The sequence below is a fragment of the Poecilia formosa genome, unplaced genomic scaffold (assembly GCF_000485575.1).
Source record: "Poecilia formosa unplaced genomic scaffold, Poecilia_formosa-5.1.2 Scaffold210, whole genome shotgun sequence".
In the NCBI taxonomy this organism is placed as follows: domain Eukaryota; kingdom Metazoa; phylum Chordata; class Actinopteri; order Cyprinodontiformes; family Poeciliidae; genus Poecilia; species Poecilia formosa.
Window position 1 is genome coordinate 853,214 of NW_006800149.1, and position 19,142 is coordinate 872,355.

Below are 19,142 nucleotides of genomic sequence, written 5' to 3' on the forward strand. Positions count from 1 at the left end.
ATGTTTTTTGTGTGTAACATGATTGGTGTACAGAGGAGAGATCATAAACGGCAGAGGACAGATTTGAGGTAAGGCAGTCAGTTTTCTTGCATCATGGCAGGAGGTGCTCATGATCCCAGACATTGATTTTGTGACTCGACAATTGCAGAGTAAGAGACAGTAACAGTGAGCTTGCCATACAGTAAATAAGTCAAGTGCACCAATATATTGTAGTACTTGTATGTTTCTGCTTATGCCTGCATTATTTCCCATACTTGCTAGGCCGATCGGAGTTTAAGTGTGTTACTGTGCAATTACCTCATTAATGGAACTCTGCATGCAGCGGTTGTGTTCCAGGGAGAATGTTTTTTGTGTTAGTTCTTCATGCTCGCTGACTCAGGTGTGGACGTGTAAAGTTTGTCTGCATCGGCGTTAGAGCACATCCAGATGTACTCCTGTTTGGTTATCTTCATTAAAGAAAGATTAACATTACTCCCTCCTGGAGTTAATACATAAATGGTAAATGGACTGAACTTATGCTGCTCTTTCCAGTCATTTTGACCACTTAAAGTGCTTTTCACTGGAGCCACATTCACCCATTCGCTCTCACAAACGCTCACACATTTATGCACCGATACGCAGATCAGTAGGCTATTTGGGGTTAAGTGCCTTGCCCAAGGGCACATTGACATGAAGCAGGAGGAAGCTGAAGTCTAACCTACAACCTTTTGACCGCAAGACGACTACTCTACCCACACAGCCACAGTCGCCCCACTGTTATTATCGGTGTTATTATCCCACACCTTTACAATCCATCCGTGGCCCCAGTTAACAATATTTATCGTTTTCTCCTCTCTTCCGACGTCAATATAGATGACTACATTTCTACACTTAAAAGGTTTTATAAGGTGGATTTTCAATTGAACCAGGAAATTAAAGGAAGACCAATACCGGAGCTGAAATGTTTGCTTTGAGATAGAAGGGTACCGCTCTTCTCAAACCTAGTGGTATACAAGAAAAGACAGGCTTTGTGAATGTCCTGCTAGAAACTGCATTTTCTGCTTCTTTGCCTTCATTTCTCAACTTGTGGCACCGTGTGGTCTCTGAGATTTTGTGACTTAAAGAATTTGTAAAGCCTCACCAACATGAGCAACTGACCACTCATATTCAAAACCAGATCGCACTAAAAACATTTGGGATGTTGAGGACAGACTTGGCTTTGGATAAACGGATATATTTGTGCAGAATGAGCAGCACATGGACCTCATTTATTAGTAAAGGTAAGACATTTTTTTTTGCTTAGTTTTTTAATGAAGTGTGTGTTGTGGGCTACAGTTTGTATGTGTGTATTCAGTAAGGAAACAACCCACAAACTATAGTTAGATTAGCTAATATCACCAGTAGTTAATCTACCACAGTAATCACTTATTAATAAAACAATAAGCCTAAAAAACATACTACAATAGACTGAATGTTCTGTTCTTTGTGCAAACTATTTGAGTGTTTTTTGGTGTTTAATCCTAAAACATAAAGTGGCATTGTTGTCAGTTGCTATGGCAATGAGCCTGTGTGTAGCTTGGCCTATATACAGAGGGTGAGAAAAAAGTGGTTTCAAGTTGTACTTTGGTTTTTCCCTTTGCTGTGGAGCATAGAACTAAATTAATAATACCTACGTTTCCAAGTTTCATTGAGTTAACGATGAAACTTTGCTATGGTGGCAGCGCGGTTATGAATGATATGTAAAAGAATAGTCTTTTTGCCCTCCAGCATTGTGCACATACACAAAATTTCCATATGTAAACCATAACATGCAAGGTGTCCATATTTGTAAATCTGATTAATTTAGTGCCCCACCAGCTTTGAACCTCACCGCACGTCACTGATACATAAGTAGCACAAATGGCAGAATATTTCTTCATAAAGTCAAAATGCAAATTAAGGTTAAGATCTACATTAACTTGATTTTCCCTTGAGTTCTTCATAAGTTCATTCCAAAAGCAAGTCTAGCTAATTTTGCATGTGTACCTTTGACTTTGAGTCGTGATGAGCTTTTAGATCTTCCTGCAACAAACGTCACAATCCCCGAATCATGATAGGCCACGTTGACAAAAACCAGGATGTGGGTCTTGCCGAAAGCCTTGAGGATGGTCTGGTGTGTCTCGTGTAGCAACAGACCATCTTTGAACCAGTGGACCTCCATTTCATCATTCTCAACCTCGACACAGAACACTGCATTCTCACCTTCCAGCACCTCCAGTTTCCGAGGTAGTTTACGAACAATTGTGCCTGCACGTTTGAAAATGTTTTATTGTCCTTTCTTTGCTCAGTTTATTCCAAAAACAGATTGTGAATAAGATGATTGACATTACATGCATACTACCTTTTACTGCTAGCTCGGCAATGCTCTTTGCTCCATCTGGCATCTCACAAAGATAAACCCCATCGTCATCCATTCCAACATCATGGATGGTGAGTCTTCGCCTGGTCCCTTTCTGTTCCATCCCATACTTACTGCTAGGCATCAACCTCTGGTCCTCCAGGTACCAGGCAGCTGGGATCGTCTCATCAGGCACCTCACACTCCAGCACAGCGACATCCCTCTCCTTAGCCTCCACATCTTTTAATGTCCGTCTAAACCGCACTGCAGGCCCTAAGGAACAAAGGAGGTTACAGGTAGTTGGTTCTGATTTTAGAATTTACATTATGGCTTCACATACAATTTAGAAAAGTTGCAAACTGATCATGTTTTTAGTCTGGATAAGAATGGAAAAAAATGATTGACCATCTAAATAATACAAATCAGAATTTTTACCAATGATATGGTGTTTTCCTGTAGCTTTACACACCATGCCTTTATTTTTAATTAGCATCCTTACTGCTTTAATTGTAACTGGGGCACCACAGTTATAAAAAAACATATTGCAATACTGTCGTTAAATACTGAGTTGATACAATCAGTTATGTTTGATTTTAATCAATACAGATAACTTTAATGTTCTTTTTTTTAACAAAAAACCCATCAAATTATCGATCTTGACAACTTTAACGTATATCTACTTTATTTGTAAAAGAATTGTCTTTTTTGCTCTTCAGCGTTGTGCACATGTGTAAAGTTTCCAGATGTAAGCAGTAACATGCAACTTGTCTATAGTTTCAATTTAAGCACTTTGTCACATTTATATTTTCACACAAAAAAATTGGGAGTCAGCAAGTCAGGCTTATTCAACATCGGTTATTTGCCAGAAAACTGCAATCGGTGTATTTCTTGTTCAAATTTTTATTATATTTACTGTGTTGGGACTAACATTTTCCATTTGCAATTTTATTCTTTCTAAAAAAAGATGCTGAAAATTTTATTTGCTGTAGTTTCAAATTTGGACTATTCTTGAACTCCAGTTGTGGACCATAAAAAATTACCGAACCAAACTTTGGACTCCCCTGCCTTAGGTGTTTGAGGAATCAAATTGGTTATGTTTCCTTCAATGTGCTCTTAGTAAGTATCTGTCTGCTAAATTCCCTCCCTGCAGATGTAATGCTAAGTGTTTTTTCATGTATCTAAATATTTTATGTTTTAAAAATATCACTGTGTCCATGGTGTGTGCTATGTTTTCTCTTTTGGCCAATAGGCATGGATCATGGCTTTGCCGTCTTTCCAGTGAATCCAGTTTTAGGTTGTCTATACTTTCTTGGATTGTGTATCGTTTCCTAGATTCAAATAAGATGACTTCTGAAATCAATTGAGATGAGGGAAACAGTACCAACTTCAAATTAAATCAGTGTATTTTTTTAATCCCTCAAAGTTGCAACAATATGCAACACTGTCCTCCTTTCCCAGAATAAATCCAAAACTATTTTACTTACCTTTCACAGTCAGGTGAACAGCACTCAGGGTGTTTCCCAGAGTGTTCGATGCGGCGCATACATATAACCCTGTATCCTGCATTTTACAGTAGAGAACCTTCAGTGTGTAGTAGCCTTCCCGATCCTCAAATACCAAGTGACGTCTGTCCGGTTCCAAAGGAACCCCGTCTTTCTTCCAGATGATCTCTGGTTTGGGCTTGCCTGTTACAAAGCACCGAAACTTGGCATGCTTCCCCTCTGTCACTACAAACTTTTTGACTTTAGACGGGATGATGGGTGGCTCCTCGGCGAGCTTTGACAAACTGAACCGCCCGCCTCTTTGCTTGGGTAACATCTGGCTGTCGACATGACTCTTTGATGACGTTTTACTGTCTTCTCGCTCTGGAATGGGCTCGACAAGAAGGACAGCTCCCGCCAAAGCCTCGCCATAGGAGTTCACGGCCTTGCAGGTGTAGACACCTTTGTCCGGCATGCGCGTTCTGTAGATCTTGAGCTGAAACCAACCCCCGTCTTGAATGCTCACACTGAAGTGAGAGTTCTCAAAGATATCATTGAGCTTCTTCCCATCTTTCTCCCAAGTCACCTCAGGCAAAGGTGTGCCCCAGATTTTACATGAGAAGGCGGCATCCTCTCCACGATCCACACGCAGGGACAAAGGCTTGATGAGGAATCTTGGTTTATCGTTTGATGTTAAATCAATCTCTTTCTGTTGATCATTTGCTTGATTCCTCCACTTGTAGTCTCCATTCATTTCCTTCTCTTTCTGCACCACGTTGCAACCATTTAGGGTTTCCCCAAGGTCCCCATTTTCCTTTATGCCATAACTGTTTGATTGTATCGATTCTCCATTATTGTCAAGAAGCTCTCCTTCCACTTTGAGTGAGGCTGCTGCATAGGTTTCTCCTACGCTGTTTCTAGCCTTGCAGATGTATTGACCAGCATCTTGTTGGGTAACTCCAGTAATGGTCAACAAGTATGCTTTTCCCTCCTCTGAGATCTTGTACCGCCCCTCAGACAGAATTTGAATGTTTTTACGTTCCCAGATGACATCCGGATGAGGGTCTCCACCAATTTGGCACCTTAGGGTTGCATCTGCCCCAAACTGTGCCACAACAGGGCGAGGATAGCCCAAAACACGAGGTGCACCTCCAAGAATATCCATGATAATGTCAACTGTTATGAAAGAGGTCTTTTCTAGTTTTTGTCCAAAAATTATATCCTTATCTTCTGTGAGAAGCTATTGGGTAAACAAAACATACATTTTAGTAGAAAAACTGCTTTTGTAAATGGTGCATAATTAAAGTTTTGTCACAAATCTAGGGAATACCGTTTAGAAATGTGCTTCACAAAAAATAAGACACCCATAGCAGTTTACAAAAGGCTGAATGCAGCTAATAAAACTAGCTGTCTTAAGTATTTTAAGTTGCATCACTTTTTTTAGTGGATTAGATTTTGAGTAAACGCAGTCGGCCCTTGGTTCTCCCACAGTTGGTGCTGTAGCTCATTGACGGTGTATTTATACAGTACTCCAAAATAAGAAGCATGAGACCATGTGTCAAGGTAGAAAAAATAAAAAACTGTGGGGATCACACCTGCAGTGACTAACAAGAACACAACTGACTCATGGGTGTACTGACCATTAAAAACAGCTAGATGGGCTGGGTTGTTCATATCTCTGTTCTGTAAGTTGTTAGGTGGTTTCTGTGTTAACTGCAAGGTTATAACTCAACAGTATCATTATTTCCTAATGAAAATATTAATACATCTTTTCACAATTTTTGTTTCATTGAAATAGCATCACACAAAAAATCAACATTTAAGGTCAGTATATTTATTCAGTGTTTTAAAAAATTTCACACAAACAAATAATAGTTGAATTTAAGGTAAACATACATAAAATTTATGTAATTAATTTTTAAAATGTTTGTTACTTTTTTAAATTAATCGGAGGAACTTTTTTGTAATACATGAGTTTCTGTTTCACTGGAGAATGACCTCAAGCCCTCTTCAAAATAGGAAAGACAAAAAAAATGTGTTAATTTTCTGGATGATATATTTCACCATGTGCAAGGATGTTTTTACTGGAGACAGGCAAGTTTTAGATGTTCTTACCTGTCTCCAGCAGCTGAGAGGTGTTAAATATGACATAATCTATATGACAATCAGTTACTTAGCCCTGTCCTGACTAGTTAATAGGTTGCTTTACCTGGAGCTTAACTGGAACCACAAACTTTGATGCATTGGGATAAGAAGAGCTTCTCATCCAGATTGAGCTTCTTAGTTCATTACCCAGACCTGAAAAGGTTCTTGACTTGAGGACTGGTTGAATGCTTTACACATGTCAGTGTAAAGCATTGTTGAAGCTTGTGAAATTTGAAATAGCAGTGTACAAAAGATAATTATTTCCTAATGTAGAACTTAATTGGAGAAACGTGCTCAAATTAAAGGTTGGATTTCAAAGCTGTTCAGTTCAAAGTTATATTGGTCCAGTAAGATAATTTTATTTGAAATGGACCAAGGTTTCTGAGACCTTATACATATCTTTATACTTTATTTGGACGCTTTGTGTTGTCTTGAGGTTTTTCTTGTGTCTGTAAGGTAAACGAAATTTAGTTCATTCTTGAATAGTGATCGAAAGCCGCCCAAAATTGCTCCAAGGATGCTTTTTGGACACTCCTGCACTGAAGCACCGGTGGGCAGTGCTTTAGTGGGTTTTTTGTGACTGAAACACTTGCAAAGATTACAGCTAGTAATATATTTGTTACCTTCTTATTGGCAGACCAGAGTTCAACTGTTTCTTTTTGAACCGAAAGAACATCCAAAACATACCTGTCTCCAGTAGCTGCTTTCTGCTGTTTGCCTCCTGTGGAAAGCTTGTGCTTCTTGTCTTTGGTCCTCACTCAGCACACCTTCAGGTCACATAAGGGACAAAAATAAACCTTTCATTCACATTTGTTGGGTCAAAGTCACAGTTGTCATTTCCTGCTTGCTTCTGTCTTTGTTGGCATAAGGTTGGTGGTGGCATAAAGGGAAATAAGCCTCTTTTTTTGTCTATGTCGTGTATGCCTCAGCTCTGATTCAATCATTGTCCAACAGCTAAAGTGATAGAGGGAGGGCCAGAATGGAGAGGGTCATTAAATGCTTTTGCAGCTGCTGCCACTTGCAAGCCCCCTCCTAAAAATACCAACAGCTTTCATGACGCAGAGTCAGATAAAGTTAGGCTCTCCATTCAGAGACAACAGCCCACTAAAGATAGAGTCCTGCATTGGATCACTCAGTTCAAAAGATATCCTTAGCTAAACATCGGAAGAGAAAGGACACCCTGCCTGCTGGACTTCCTTGTGACAATAATCATAGAAACACAGTCATTCAAAATCAATGAAGAAGTTATTTTAAACTCTGCTATGTTTAGGGTCTACATGAATGCTTGTTTTAACTCTGAACTTGTTGTAACATTGGCCTAATCTGTCAAATAGAACGTATTTAAAATTAGAATTGTTGTCTGTTTTGTTTTTGTTTTTTCCTTTTAAAGCAAAGTAAATGGATTGTGAATTCGGTTTTGTTTCCCCTAAGATAAACTAAACTGGTGATATTTTAAAAAAATGAACAAATAAGTCTTATGTAAATCACATTGATCCAGAGATGCAAATTCAGTTCCCTCAATTCCCTCTTTGTCCAGGAAATAGAAGACAAACGTTGTATCATTCTTGAACTGAAGCATGTCATGTTTTGTAAGATGATTGGCAGATTAAAAAGGAAAACAATCTTGGTAGTCACTTTGTTAATCAAAAGTACAGATGACTAACAGGACAACCAGGAACACTGGAAACACAATGGAGCTGAACAATAAGTTCTATTTCGTATAGGCATTGTCCTATAAGGCTATCACTAGTGGGTTTATCCTTTGCACGCAGCGCAGCACTGAAAAAAGCTTAGTCCACGCCCACCTACTGGATGGGACCCACTCCGGTTTGTATAAATAACGGTCAGACCAGACAAACAGCTCCCTCTTTTTCTAGCGGTATCGTCCGTTTGTGCCCATCTTGTCAGATGGGGTACATCATGTCCTTCGATGGGCACCGGATCTGCGAGGGGTCCCTGGGTCCCCACCACGCCGACCTCGCCCTGATGCCTCAGCCCTCTTGCTTCTCCTGTGCTCTCCTCCCACTGGAGGAGGCAGAGGCTAGTCTTTTTCAAGGCTGGCGTTAGGCAGGGCAATGGGCCCACTAAGTCCGGTTGCTGCTCGTGGGGAGATGAGAGTGGTACTTGAGTGGTCTGAGTACTACGCTGAGTGGGATGCTAGCTACCGGCCAGCCACAGGGAACACAGAGACGGCAAGCTAGGAAATGACTAGCTGGGGGTGATAATGTGAAATGTTGAAATAAAACCCAAACATATCGCTGAGAGCAAAATTCCTGCAGGTTCCAGCCCTGTCAGATCAGCTGATCTCACAGCAGCTTCCTCGCACACATTCCCCACACACAGCGAGCCAGCGGCCTCTAGACAGCTGTTTAGGAGGCACTGCAGCTCCGCGGTTTCTACACAGAATTTCTCTGTCTCAGTGGATAAGTCTGCCTCTTCTGAGCAGTCTGAATCTAAGAGCACGTTCTGTGAACAGTCAAAGCCTACTGTGATTCCAGCTACAGCTTCGCACTGATCTCATCTTGTGAGTGGCGACTGTTTGTCATCTGTCCGGCAGCGGTCCGTGCTGAAACGGCATCTTAAGCACCCTGACCCCTCCTCAGGAAGCGCACGGATTTGCTCTCGGCCTGACATGAATGCGGTCGCGTCATGCGGCTTGGAGGCTAACATCCAGCCCTTTCTGGCCGAGCACTCTATGGGTCCCCCCGGGAGAATCTCCAAGGCAAGGGATGGCGGTAGGGGCTCTGACTTGGCTGGAGTTCATGCAAACCACAGCACTTCACATGAATGCACCCCCGCTTTCAGAACATTATTCAGAGTGGTGGTGTGCATGTTTCCTGGACAGGTGGATGGATCGGCTAATCAGCAGGGGTTACACACTGCAGTTTGGAGGCAGGCCTCCACCTTTCAAGGTGATCGTGGAGACGCTTCTACAAAATCCGGAGCAGAACACCACTCTTGTGTCAGAGCTGCAGGAACTGGTGGTGAAAGGTGTAATTTCCATGGTTCCCCAGGGAGAGGAAAACGCGGGGGTTTACTCCCGCTATTTTGTGGTCCCCAAGAAAACAGGAGGAGTGAGACCCATTCTCGATCTGTCCCTGTTTAACAGCTTGATCGTGGAAAGGCCATTCTACATGTTAACAATCAGACAAGTGCTGAAAAACGTTCACCAGGGCGACTGGTTCACCTCCATAGATCTAAAAGACGCATACTTCCATGTCCCCATCACCCTGAAACACCGGACGTATCTGCGTTTCTCCGTCCATGGGACCCTGTATCAGTACCACCGTCTGCCGTTTGGTTATTCTCTCGCATATGTAACTTTTGTTCCATTTCATCCATACTGCTTGCCCAGTCATTGTTTCACTCATGGTTTTGCTGTTATTTTCTCCAAGTGCTTTCTGGGTAAAACACACTAACCAATACCAATAGTCCTTCCCACTAGCTGCACTCTGAGATGAAGAGCATAAGCCAGTCTCCAAAGCGCAAGATGATTGTGCTTCCTCCTCCTCATTCCCAAAGTGAGAGGCAGAGGCAGCCAAAAACAGCACATCCTCCTCCACAGCCAACTTTGGCATAGGTGAGGAAGAGAACCCCACTTATGCCCGAGTGAGGCATAGGCTGGTACACATCAGTCTTTCTGGATCTGGCACAGGTACACATCTGTGCCTGGTCCAGATGTGTACCAGGCACATCTGACATGACACCTGATGTGCCTGGTATCAGGTGGATACCTGATGTGTCTGAAAGAACGATTTCGTCTCTGCCAACTCTGCAGACAATCGCTCAACCCTTGTGGAAAGACGCTGGTCAGACTTAGCTCGCTTCTTCTTAGGAGAAGTCACAGATGTTGTGACCTCAGTTCTGCACTTAGAGTGCCTAGGCGTGGCCACCTGCCCAGAAGATGGAAGGTCATCACCACACTCGGAGCATAACGGGACCAGTCGAGTGACCTTCACTGCATGGGTATGTAGCTGCAGTTCAAACAGGGATTGTCTGACAGGGCCTCAACCAGGTGATCTTGCCTGAGGCTGGAAGGGCACAGGTCGTGATCATCATCTGCCTGAAGCACAGCTCCACAATCCACACAACAGTGGGAGCCATTCATGTCCAAATCTGAGGCAAGTCCTACCACAGGCAGACAGAACAGACTCTGATGACTATGATTGGGAGAGGGGGCGGAGAATGCTACAATCACCAATTACCATAAAATAGAGCAACAAAGGAGCTGACACCATCAGCTATGTCCAGAATAAAGGATGGAAATATAAAACTGGGAGAGCGGAGTGAAAATGCTGCCATCACCAAATAAATAACAAACACAGATAAGAGGGGCAACAGGTAACTCTGATCAGGAGGCTTACTAAAATTGGGAGAGGGAGCGAAAATGCTGTTGTCACCAATTAAAGCAGTAAACGAAGAGTCAGGTGAGCCCAACACAAAACTATGATCAACAAGATCGGGTGAAATTGGGAGAGGGATTGAGACGCCAATACAGAAAAACAAGCGGACCAACAACAGGCAGATGCGGTCAGCAATGTCCAAGTATAGGACAAAAAACAGATCAAGATCGGGAGAGGGGGCGTGAATGCTGCCATCACCAATCACAGCAAAAAGAAAATGGGGGCTGACACCATCAGCCACATCCTGACAGGATGAAAACCAACTAAAACTGGGAGATGGGGCAAAAAAGGTTTCCATCACCAATCAAAGTAACAACAAACCTAAAATTAGGAGAGGGGGCAAGACGCTACTGTCACCAATTAAAGCGAAACGGCAAACTTAGAAAGGCTAACACCATTAGCTAAGCTCCAACATGTGTACAAACACAGTGGTCATGAGAAACTGCAAGTTGGGAGAGAAGATGTAACCACTGTCATCACCAACAAACAGTACCTTGAACGAAGATCCGTCGCAGCCCTAGGAGGGTGATACACCGCTACTCCAGCCAGCAGGCAATTGGGCGTCCAATAACGGTGAAAAGATCCAGAAATCCAAAAGACCGATGCCATTCAAAGCAAACCGCACGCGAGAAGTAAAGAGGAATAGGGCCTCAGATGACGTGATGACGTGATGCTATATAGCCTCTGATTGATCATCAGATATGTCACAGGTGTGACTCTGTTGATGTTATTGCTCGAACAGCGCATGCGAGAAGGGAACATTCAGTGCTTTCAGCACTGCCTTCTGGCAGTCAGTAGGGATGAAATAGAAACATGATTGGCCGATGCAGCATTTTCAGTCGTGTTAGATCTCCCTTAGACTGTTTCCTGTTTCCTAAATGCATGATTGTCTGATAAGAAACTTGTCCTCTTGTTTCAGTTACAGGAATCCAAATGAGATGAGTTCAAAAACAAGTGAGGGAAACGAGATAAGAACAAATGAGTTTAGAAAATAGTTTTTGTCTTGGTGTAAGTCATTTTTCTCTCCGTTTTCGCTGCAAGTGTCAGTACGTAAGCAGTTACCGTTTGTGTTCCTGGTGTTGATTAGTTCTTGCCTGCATTCTCAGACCATAGCTCTTTAGGCTATCGCTTCAAGAGTGTTTCAGACAGCAAAGCTGCTGATATGCACAGTAAACTGCCCACTGAGATCTTCAACCTTCAGTACAGGTCACATAACTTCACTCCATTTGGAAGCATCCACTTAATCTAGTTGTCTTAAAAAAAACTTTTCAGTGTTATTTTTTTATCTTCTGTTTAATCTGTGGTGTTTAGATCAGCCATTTGATGAACTACAATACAATACTAGCTCCATTTATGGTTTCTCTGTCATTCCCATGTTTGCAGTCATCCGGCAGCTATTCTGAGTGATGACCGCTTCATTGATGTAAAGGACAGGATCGTGCTGGGGTTGGGTTTCAGTTTGAAGAACTGAAAGGGATTGATAGACTGTAGCATTCATGACTGACTTGTCAGTCAATTGGATTCCATTCATACAACAGCTAAAAAAGAGACACATAAGTCATAGCTATTAATTACTTTATGTCATTCGTAGCTAACTAAAGAAAATGGGGTCTCTAAATGTTGCAGAGTTGTGGTGGATTGTGTTGAGTGGAAGACTGGAATTTTGTAACTTCCAACTTTTGAGGGATTCCAGTTTTCTGCCTTTTTAAAAGAGTTTACTGTATGGTAGGAGTACTCAATGTTGGGTTTAATGATTTTGTCCAGGAGTTAGGCCCATCAGTACAAATAGTCAATTCCGAAAGAATTTAATTTTTTTATTAAGGTGGAAGTTTCAGATACAGACAAGTTAAAATCTTCGCATGTAACATGTTCTGTACAACAGCACATTATTTGTTTATTTTATTTCCATAGTTAAGAAAAAACTCATCCATCCAAAAACATATTCAGAAGCATACTTGAGTATGTCGTTCCATTAATCTTGGAAAACAGAATGAGTTTTCAAAGCAAGTGTGGTTCATATCCCGTAAAAAATTCTAAACCAAGAAAATAGAAAACAATTGACCCAAAACAATGCACATAATTGTTTAGTTTTACAATAGGGTATCGCTTTAAGAAATAGGCAAATTTAGCTTACTGAAAAAAGTCACATTTTTGTGGCATGCTGTTACTTAAGTTTTGCCCAAAAGGGGCAACTAAATTTGGTTTGTCGTTCAAAAAAAAATAAAATAAAAAAATACAGGCAAATTCAAATCTTTATGAATTGGAAAATGTAAATATTCATCTTTCATTTGCCATGTTTTTTCCTTTTAATTTATTTTAGTAGTAAATAGAATCACAATCATCCACTGCCTTTTACTAACGAGCAGACTTGGCAGACTGAAGCAAGAGTGAGACATATCCTGTTTTCGTTGCTGAAAGAACACAAAAATATGTAGAAACAAATGACCAGCCAAAAATGTTAGAATACTGTCTTTTTTTAACTGGGTGAACTTTAAGTTTTAAAATTCTACAGTGATTTATAAAATCCATTTTTTAATTAAAAGATGGCATGTTTAGTTTATTGTTGAACAGATAAAAATAAAATAGTTTTTGCAATTTCTCCTAAAATAAAACATTTAATTTGTGTCCCTGTAAACCCAAGTTGACATTTTGACCCAACTGGCAAAAGGTTGGAATCTTTAAAGAAAAAAAAAAACCTTAAGAGTTTTAACTTTTGGCCTTTTCCTATATGCTCCATTAGATGGTGCTAAAGATTCACTGTGGCTGAATCACTGCACCAGAGACAAAATGAGCTTGAGTGTATGACCTCAAAGCTTTATAACTCTGACCCTTGATGTCACTGAAGCGGGGTGGACAATCTGGCTTCATGTACCAGTAAAACATTACACAGCCTAGGCACTTAAATCGTTCTGTTGTGTAAACTTAAAATGTTCCACAGCCAATTTGAGAAATCCAGTTGTGGATTAATATTTAGAAGCAAAACTAAATCTGTGCTGAGAACATTAATGTAGCTGAGGAACCTTTTCACAACTGGTGATAATCAGAGTTTAATTTCTGAACTAAATTCCTTCGCAGCACCCCTACTGATCTGATGAGCTGTGAAAACGTTGTGGTCTACAACAAAGCCCCCTGAGACCAGAAGTGGCGTGTTTTGCTGCACGTACACTCAGGGACTGCCGGGCCCCGTTATTAAAGAGAACTGTGATCATATGGCCGGAATCAAAGAGAAAGGGGCCAGGGAGGCATGAAAAGCTACAGTGATAGAAAGACACAGAGATGGGAGACCAAAGAGCAAACATTTTTTTGTAGGGTGACCTCTGACATTTTAGCTCCACCCCTTCTACATGTAACCTGCAAGCACACTGCAGGAATCAACAATGGATTCTGGGAAAAACAGGAGGAGGGCTTTCTTTTTTCAATACAAACAACATCTGTGTGGATGTGTGTGACACACACTGGACTGTGTGTGTTTTTGTTGTTTTTTTTCCTAAAAGTGATTTTTATCTCAGATTCAACTCCCCGCGACCCCGGTATATGTGACCTTTCAGTAGTTGATTAATAACAATTAAGCATCCTCTATGCTTTGTTTATGCACTCTTTACTCTGTTAGCATTATTGTGAGGTTTGTTTCCTAATCTGGTCAAAAGTTTCATTAGAATAAAAAGTTATACTGTAAAACTTGCTTGTTTTTGATTCTGTTAACATTCTGGACAGCCATAGCCATTTTCTTGTACTATAATAGAAATAAAAAGACAAAAAGACTGGGCCCACAGTAGGTAATATCAAATGCTGCTCCAGGACCAGATTGCTCTTCCCAAATTAGCTACCTTACAGTCCTTGACTGTTTTATAAGATCTCTGCAGCAGGAGAAAGTCTACATCACAGCACTGTCAGCTAATAAACATGTCCATCTGGAGAACAACTCTCAAATACAAAAAAAAGCAAATATAGATGAGCCCCCTTTGAAATTGTTTCTCAACATTTTGGGTATTCTGTAGAAAATAGAAGCTTTTTAAGCTAAATAAAAAACAGCAGGAACTGCTTGCCCAATAGCAGCTAGTAATGCTAAAGATAACAGGTTTCAGAGATTTTGTATCAGTGCCACAAGATGTCTTTGCATATTGTCTTGTATTGTGAAATGAATAGAGTACCGCACACTACTACAATACTATGTGTAATCATCACATTTTTTTGTAGGCTCAACTTTTTAAGCTAACGTTTCATTAAAGTTAGCTTTTCTAGATTTTTGCTCTTGTTGATGGCATTTACTCTGAACCTCTCCACATTTCAAGCTTGTATTGAGTATAAATCCAGGCCTGTATTTTTATAGTTTGTTGCTTCAAGCTGATAACAGTCCTGATCCTGGGTTTGGCCTTTAAGTCTGCTTCATACTGTATTTGTTTTAATAATGCGAGTGAGAAGTTGAGTTGGTTAATATTGCAGCAATTTTCATCATCAGAAGCAGATGTGAAAAAACGCACCCCGATGGGAAGATGTACAGACTTGCTGCTGTTAGAATGTGTTGTAGCTTCTTACACCTTTAAGCACATTAAAATATGATTAGTTTTATGCCTGCTTAGAGTGGTGGGATAAAGCTGATGTTATGTAAGATATGCAGCAAACGTGACGACGCTCTGTTCAAATGAGAAATTAATCAACCTTTGTTGTCTACCTGCATAAGACTAATGCTTCACATCACGTTAAAAACAACAGATTGTGGCATTACATCCAATCTAGAAGAATTAATTATTAGTAATTACAGTCCCAGAGCTGATCTAACATTTTGGTGAAGATCACCTTAGAGGCATGAATAACATTCTCTTTATAATTAAAATATTCTGTGCACTGCTTCACTGTCAGGCTTTAGACCACAACACAGCACTGACTCTATATTACTAAGAGTTTTGAATGACATTCACCTTAACAGTGATGGATCTAGAACGCCTGTTTCGGCATTATTAGATCTCAGTGATGTAGTTGTCTCAGTTGATCATGATATACCAATTCGGATTCATATTAGGCTAGAAAATGGCAGAATGTTATGATCCTTTGGTGTTTGGAGTTTTGGCTTCAGTTCATTTTTGTTTTGATTGTTTCTTTACTGTTTGTTTTTTTTATCTGTATATGCTCATTGTTTGTCTTTTGGATTTGTGTTAGGGATGCTCTGATCAGGTTTTTGGTTGCCAATTCCGATTCCGATCATCCATAAGGCCGATCTCTGCCGATCACTGCTGATAGCCTGGATTGGCTGATAATTTTTCGCTTTAGGTATAAATGATACTATGTGAACTGGTAAAATGTAAAAAATTATCTGGCAATAAATGTACCTAATGTAGACATAAAACATGCAAAATATTTGCAGACGCAATACAGCAGCTATTCAGTTAAAAGGACAAAAACCTGCCATCATTAAAATAATATTTAATAGTAAGGTTCTCAGTACCCTAAATTATACATGAGTCAAATAAATCTTACAACACTGTAACACTGTTTTTCTTGACACAATAATATCAAGAAAAAAGGAAACATTCATTCAAAGTCAAATTCAGGTTGCATCAAAATTAACAATCCAGAGTTACTAAATCAAAACTTCCTGAGAGCATGGCTAGCTGATTAATGCTGGTTCTCATTGGTTGGTTCTGACTGTGCGGAATAATTCTGCAGAATACAGGGAGGAGGCAAAGATCGATTTTTAAGTTTCATGCTGCAGCTTTAAGCAGACGTTCGGTGTGAGAGTTCACTGCCGTCTGGAGGTTGAATGGCGCTAAGTCTGTGAGATATTACTACCAGTAGCGCGTAGTGGTGGTCCAACAGCAAGAGCAGAACCCAGGATCTTACACCGCCAGCTCGAAGACTTAAATTATTTTTCAAGTCATCTGATCGTGCTGCTCTTCCGGGTGAGAGTTTGTAATTGTGCGCTGCTTTACCTGCTATCTGACCACTCCGGATGTCTTCTTTTTCCTGCAGTGAGCCTCGATGTAGCCAAACTCTGTCAAGTGCTTGTTTTATAAATGTCATATTATATTCGTTGTGTTGATTATAACACCTCAGGGGGATAATTGCCTTTGAGGTAATTATACGCCGCAACACCCAAACGTCCCCATTCACTCTTAACGTTATAGTTCCACATGACAGGATTTGTTGCAGCGTGCTTGCACAATTTGAAGGAAAGAGTAGATAAGCTGCACAAACAGGCTGCAAAGTGAGACACAGGTATTCGGTTTTGGTGATGGACAGTGATCGTCCATCACCGATCACACATTTTTTCAAGGAAACCGGCCGATTATGATCGGTGGCCAATCGATTGCCACACCTCTAATTTGTCTTTCAATTTCTATATTATTATTTTTCACCTCAGCCTCCATTCTGCTCCCTGTCCCTCCCAGCTGTTAGTTGTTCCCCGGTTTCCCTCTACCCACTCCCTTCCCCAGCTGCATCCACTCACCTGTAATGATCTCTTCTGATTCTGTCATTTCTACCTCTCCTTTAGTAGTACTATTTTCTTGTTTCATCAATCCCACATTTGTTAGGACAGTCCATTTTTGGTTTGCACCCATGAAAAAAAAATCCTCTCTGGCAAAACAGCTTGTATTGACTCCTGTTTGGTGTAATTTATACAATTTGTCAACTGAAATCCGACCATATTTGATAGGAATTTATTTCTCAAACCTGGGCCTCAGGGTTCCATCAGCGGGAGCCCGACATTTTTTTTTTTTGCACTGATAGTGGATATTTTTTCCACTATTTCTTAGTGGCACCACATTTCATGTTCCTGTAAATACGTCTGTTCATGAGTAGACACGTTCATTGGGAAAGTGAAGTGCAGCACAGTGCTATCTTCTGTAAAGTGAAGTCCCAGCATTGATAAAAAGGGCTTCAGGGGCAGATGTCCATGTAAATTACATGCGATCACATCATGTGGGACATGGGGGGCTGATGTGAGGCGATCCGTAGAAACCGTCACGTCACTTAGCAGCTGCTGGTGACCATCTGCTGCACACTCTGAGATGTTTCCTGCTACTGTTCAGCCTCTTCACCGTCCATCATTTATGTAGGTAATAGTTACAGAAATCGAACCATACAGATTAAATTTGTGTTGTGATAAATTTCTGTTTGGATCCCCACTACTATACCTCATCCTGTCAGTCACATGCTTTTAAATTCACATATAGCTGCACCTTGTGAGTATTGTTATTTAGCCCTAATTAACCCAGGCTTCTAATTGGTATCTTGTTATCTAAGGGGTGTGTGTGTGTGAAAAAGGGGATAAGTGTGTAATTGACAGATAGTCAAAGAGAAGTGTGTTGCTTTGCATGATTGTCTTCTTTTCCAGGCAGATAGAGTTCACATTCACAGAATAGATGGAAATCGATGCTCACCTCCCCTCAGATAGACACACACAGATATACAGGAGGGTTATTTAAAGCCTGCTTCCCGATGCCAGGGATACAGTAACCATGACTTCCGTTTTGTGAGTGCGTGCACAGACATGTCCTCCACATGAACCCTTGTCAGACACCTTCTGCTTCAAAAGCAGAGGAAGTTCAGAGAACTTGTTGCTGGTTCACTTTAACCTTCGTCTCTGGTGCTTTCTAATGAATGGCAGTGTAAAATATTCATATACATTCTTCCACCTTGAGCTTTTTCACATTTTTCTTATGTTACATTACAAACTTTACACATAATTATCATGTGTGAAAAATTTTACTTTTTTTCCCGTTTCACAATGTTGCACCACTTTGTTTTGGTGTAAGCACATATAGCTCCAATCAAATTGTGTGATTGTAAAAAGTGTGGAAAAAATCAAGTTGTAGGAATTATTTTACAAGCAAGTATTTCCCATCAAAACAACAAAAACTCATTCATTACTAATTCAAATCTTCAAGAAAGTTTAACCAAACTTTCTAGAAGATTAAATGTTTGATGTTTTTTTTTCTGGAACTACCTTTAATAACTCTTCATCAGGGAAATGGTTAAACATGACATTTTAGTCTGGACATGCTAAATATGACTACACAAATAGAACACTGCTTACTTTAACCTTCATCTTTTTATAGAAACAAAAAGGAACCAGGAAGTATTTTTTAAACCATCTAAACTTAAAAGAAACCCAACTGTTTAATTGGTTAATGAGATTATGATGTGGCCTGCTTTCATTTCTTGAGCTAATTATACTAGCTTAGTTGGCTCACAATAGCATGCTAGCTGACTTGTGTTCTTGAGGAAAATGGACAATTTTGAACAGGAACAAATCATGAAACGTAGTTTACTGCTGGGTTTTAGCTGGACCACTAACTCTCTTACTCAGGACACACCAGGTGTTGTTTTTACGAAGAGTAAAAAAAAAAAAAACATAACATAAAGTTAAAAGCAGAAATAACAGTGAATAATTGGAGAGTAATAGGAGAAGGTAGTGATAGAGGAAAGGTAGCAATTATGTCTTGTAAGTACAGAGATATCTCAGGATAACATAAGCCAGTCTAAATATAAGCTTTATCAGAAAGGAAAGTTTTAAGCCCAGTCTCTAAGAACCAGCACTGATATAACATGTTGTTTTGATTGAACAAAAAAAAATCTAATAATCATCTCTATTTCATCTGTAATTAAAGTAATAGAACATTGTCTTATTATAGAATCTAGTTCGAAAAAAGAATGCGAAACATTCCATTTGGTGTTTTTCTCATGCGTCTCCTTTCCTTCCCTACTCTTGTTGTTGTTTATAAAAAGCAACTCTGGCCCACTTTCCAGTAAGTTGCA

At 40.3% G+C, this 19,142-nt stretch overlaps 1 protein-coding gene and 1 long non-coding RNA gene across 2 annotated transcripts in view; one reads left to right on the forward strand and one right to left on the reverse strand.

Annotated features, from left to right (window-relative positions):
* obsl1a (obscurin like cytoskeletal adaptor 1a) overlaps window positions 1-6,971 on the reverse strand; it is a 17,049-nt gene extending 10,078 nt beyond the window's left edge. The window contains exons 1-4 of the mRNA XM_007567593.2: window positions 6,670-6,971; window positions 3,841-5,077; window positions 2,360-2,629; window positions 2,005-2,265 (exon numbers count right to left, since the gene is read on the reverse strand). Coding sequence (XP_007567655.1) covers window positions 2,005-2,265; window positions 2,360-2,629; window positions 3,841-5,002 — 1,693 coding nt within the window. The 5' untranslated portion in view covers window positions 5,003-5,077; window positions 6,670-6,971. The remainder of the gene's footprint in view (window positions 1-2,004; window positions 2,266-2,359; window positions 2,630-3,840; window positions 5,078-6,669) is intronic.
* LOC107838084 (uncharacterized) overlaps window positions 1-19,142 on the forward strand; it is a 178,378-nt gene that overhangs the window by 89,329 nt on the left and 69,907 nt on the right. The window lies entirely within an intron of this gene.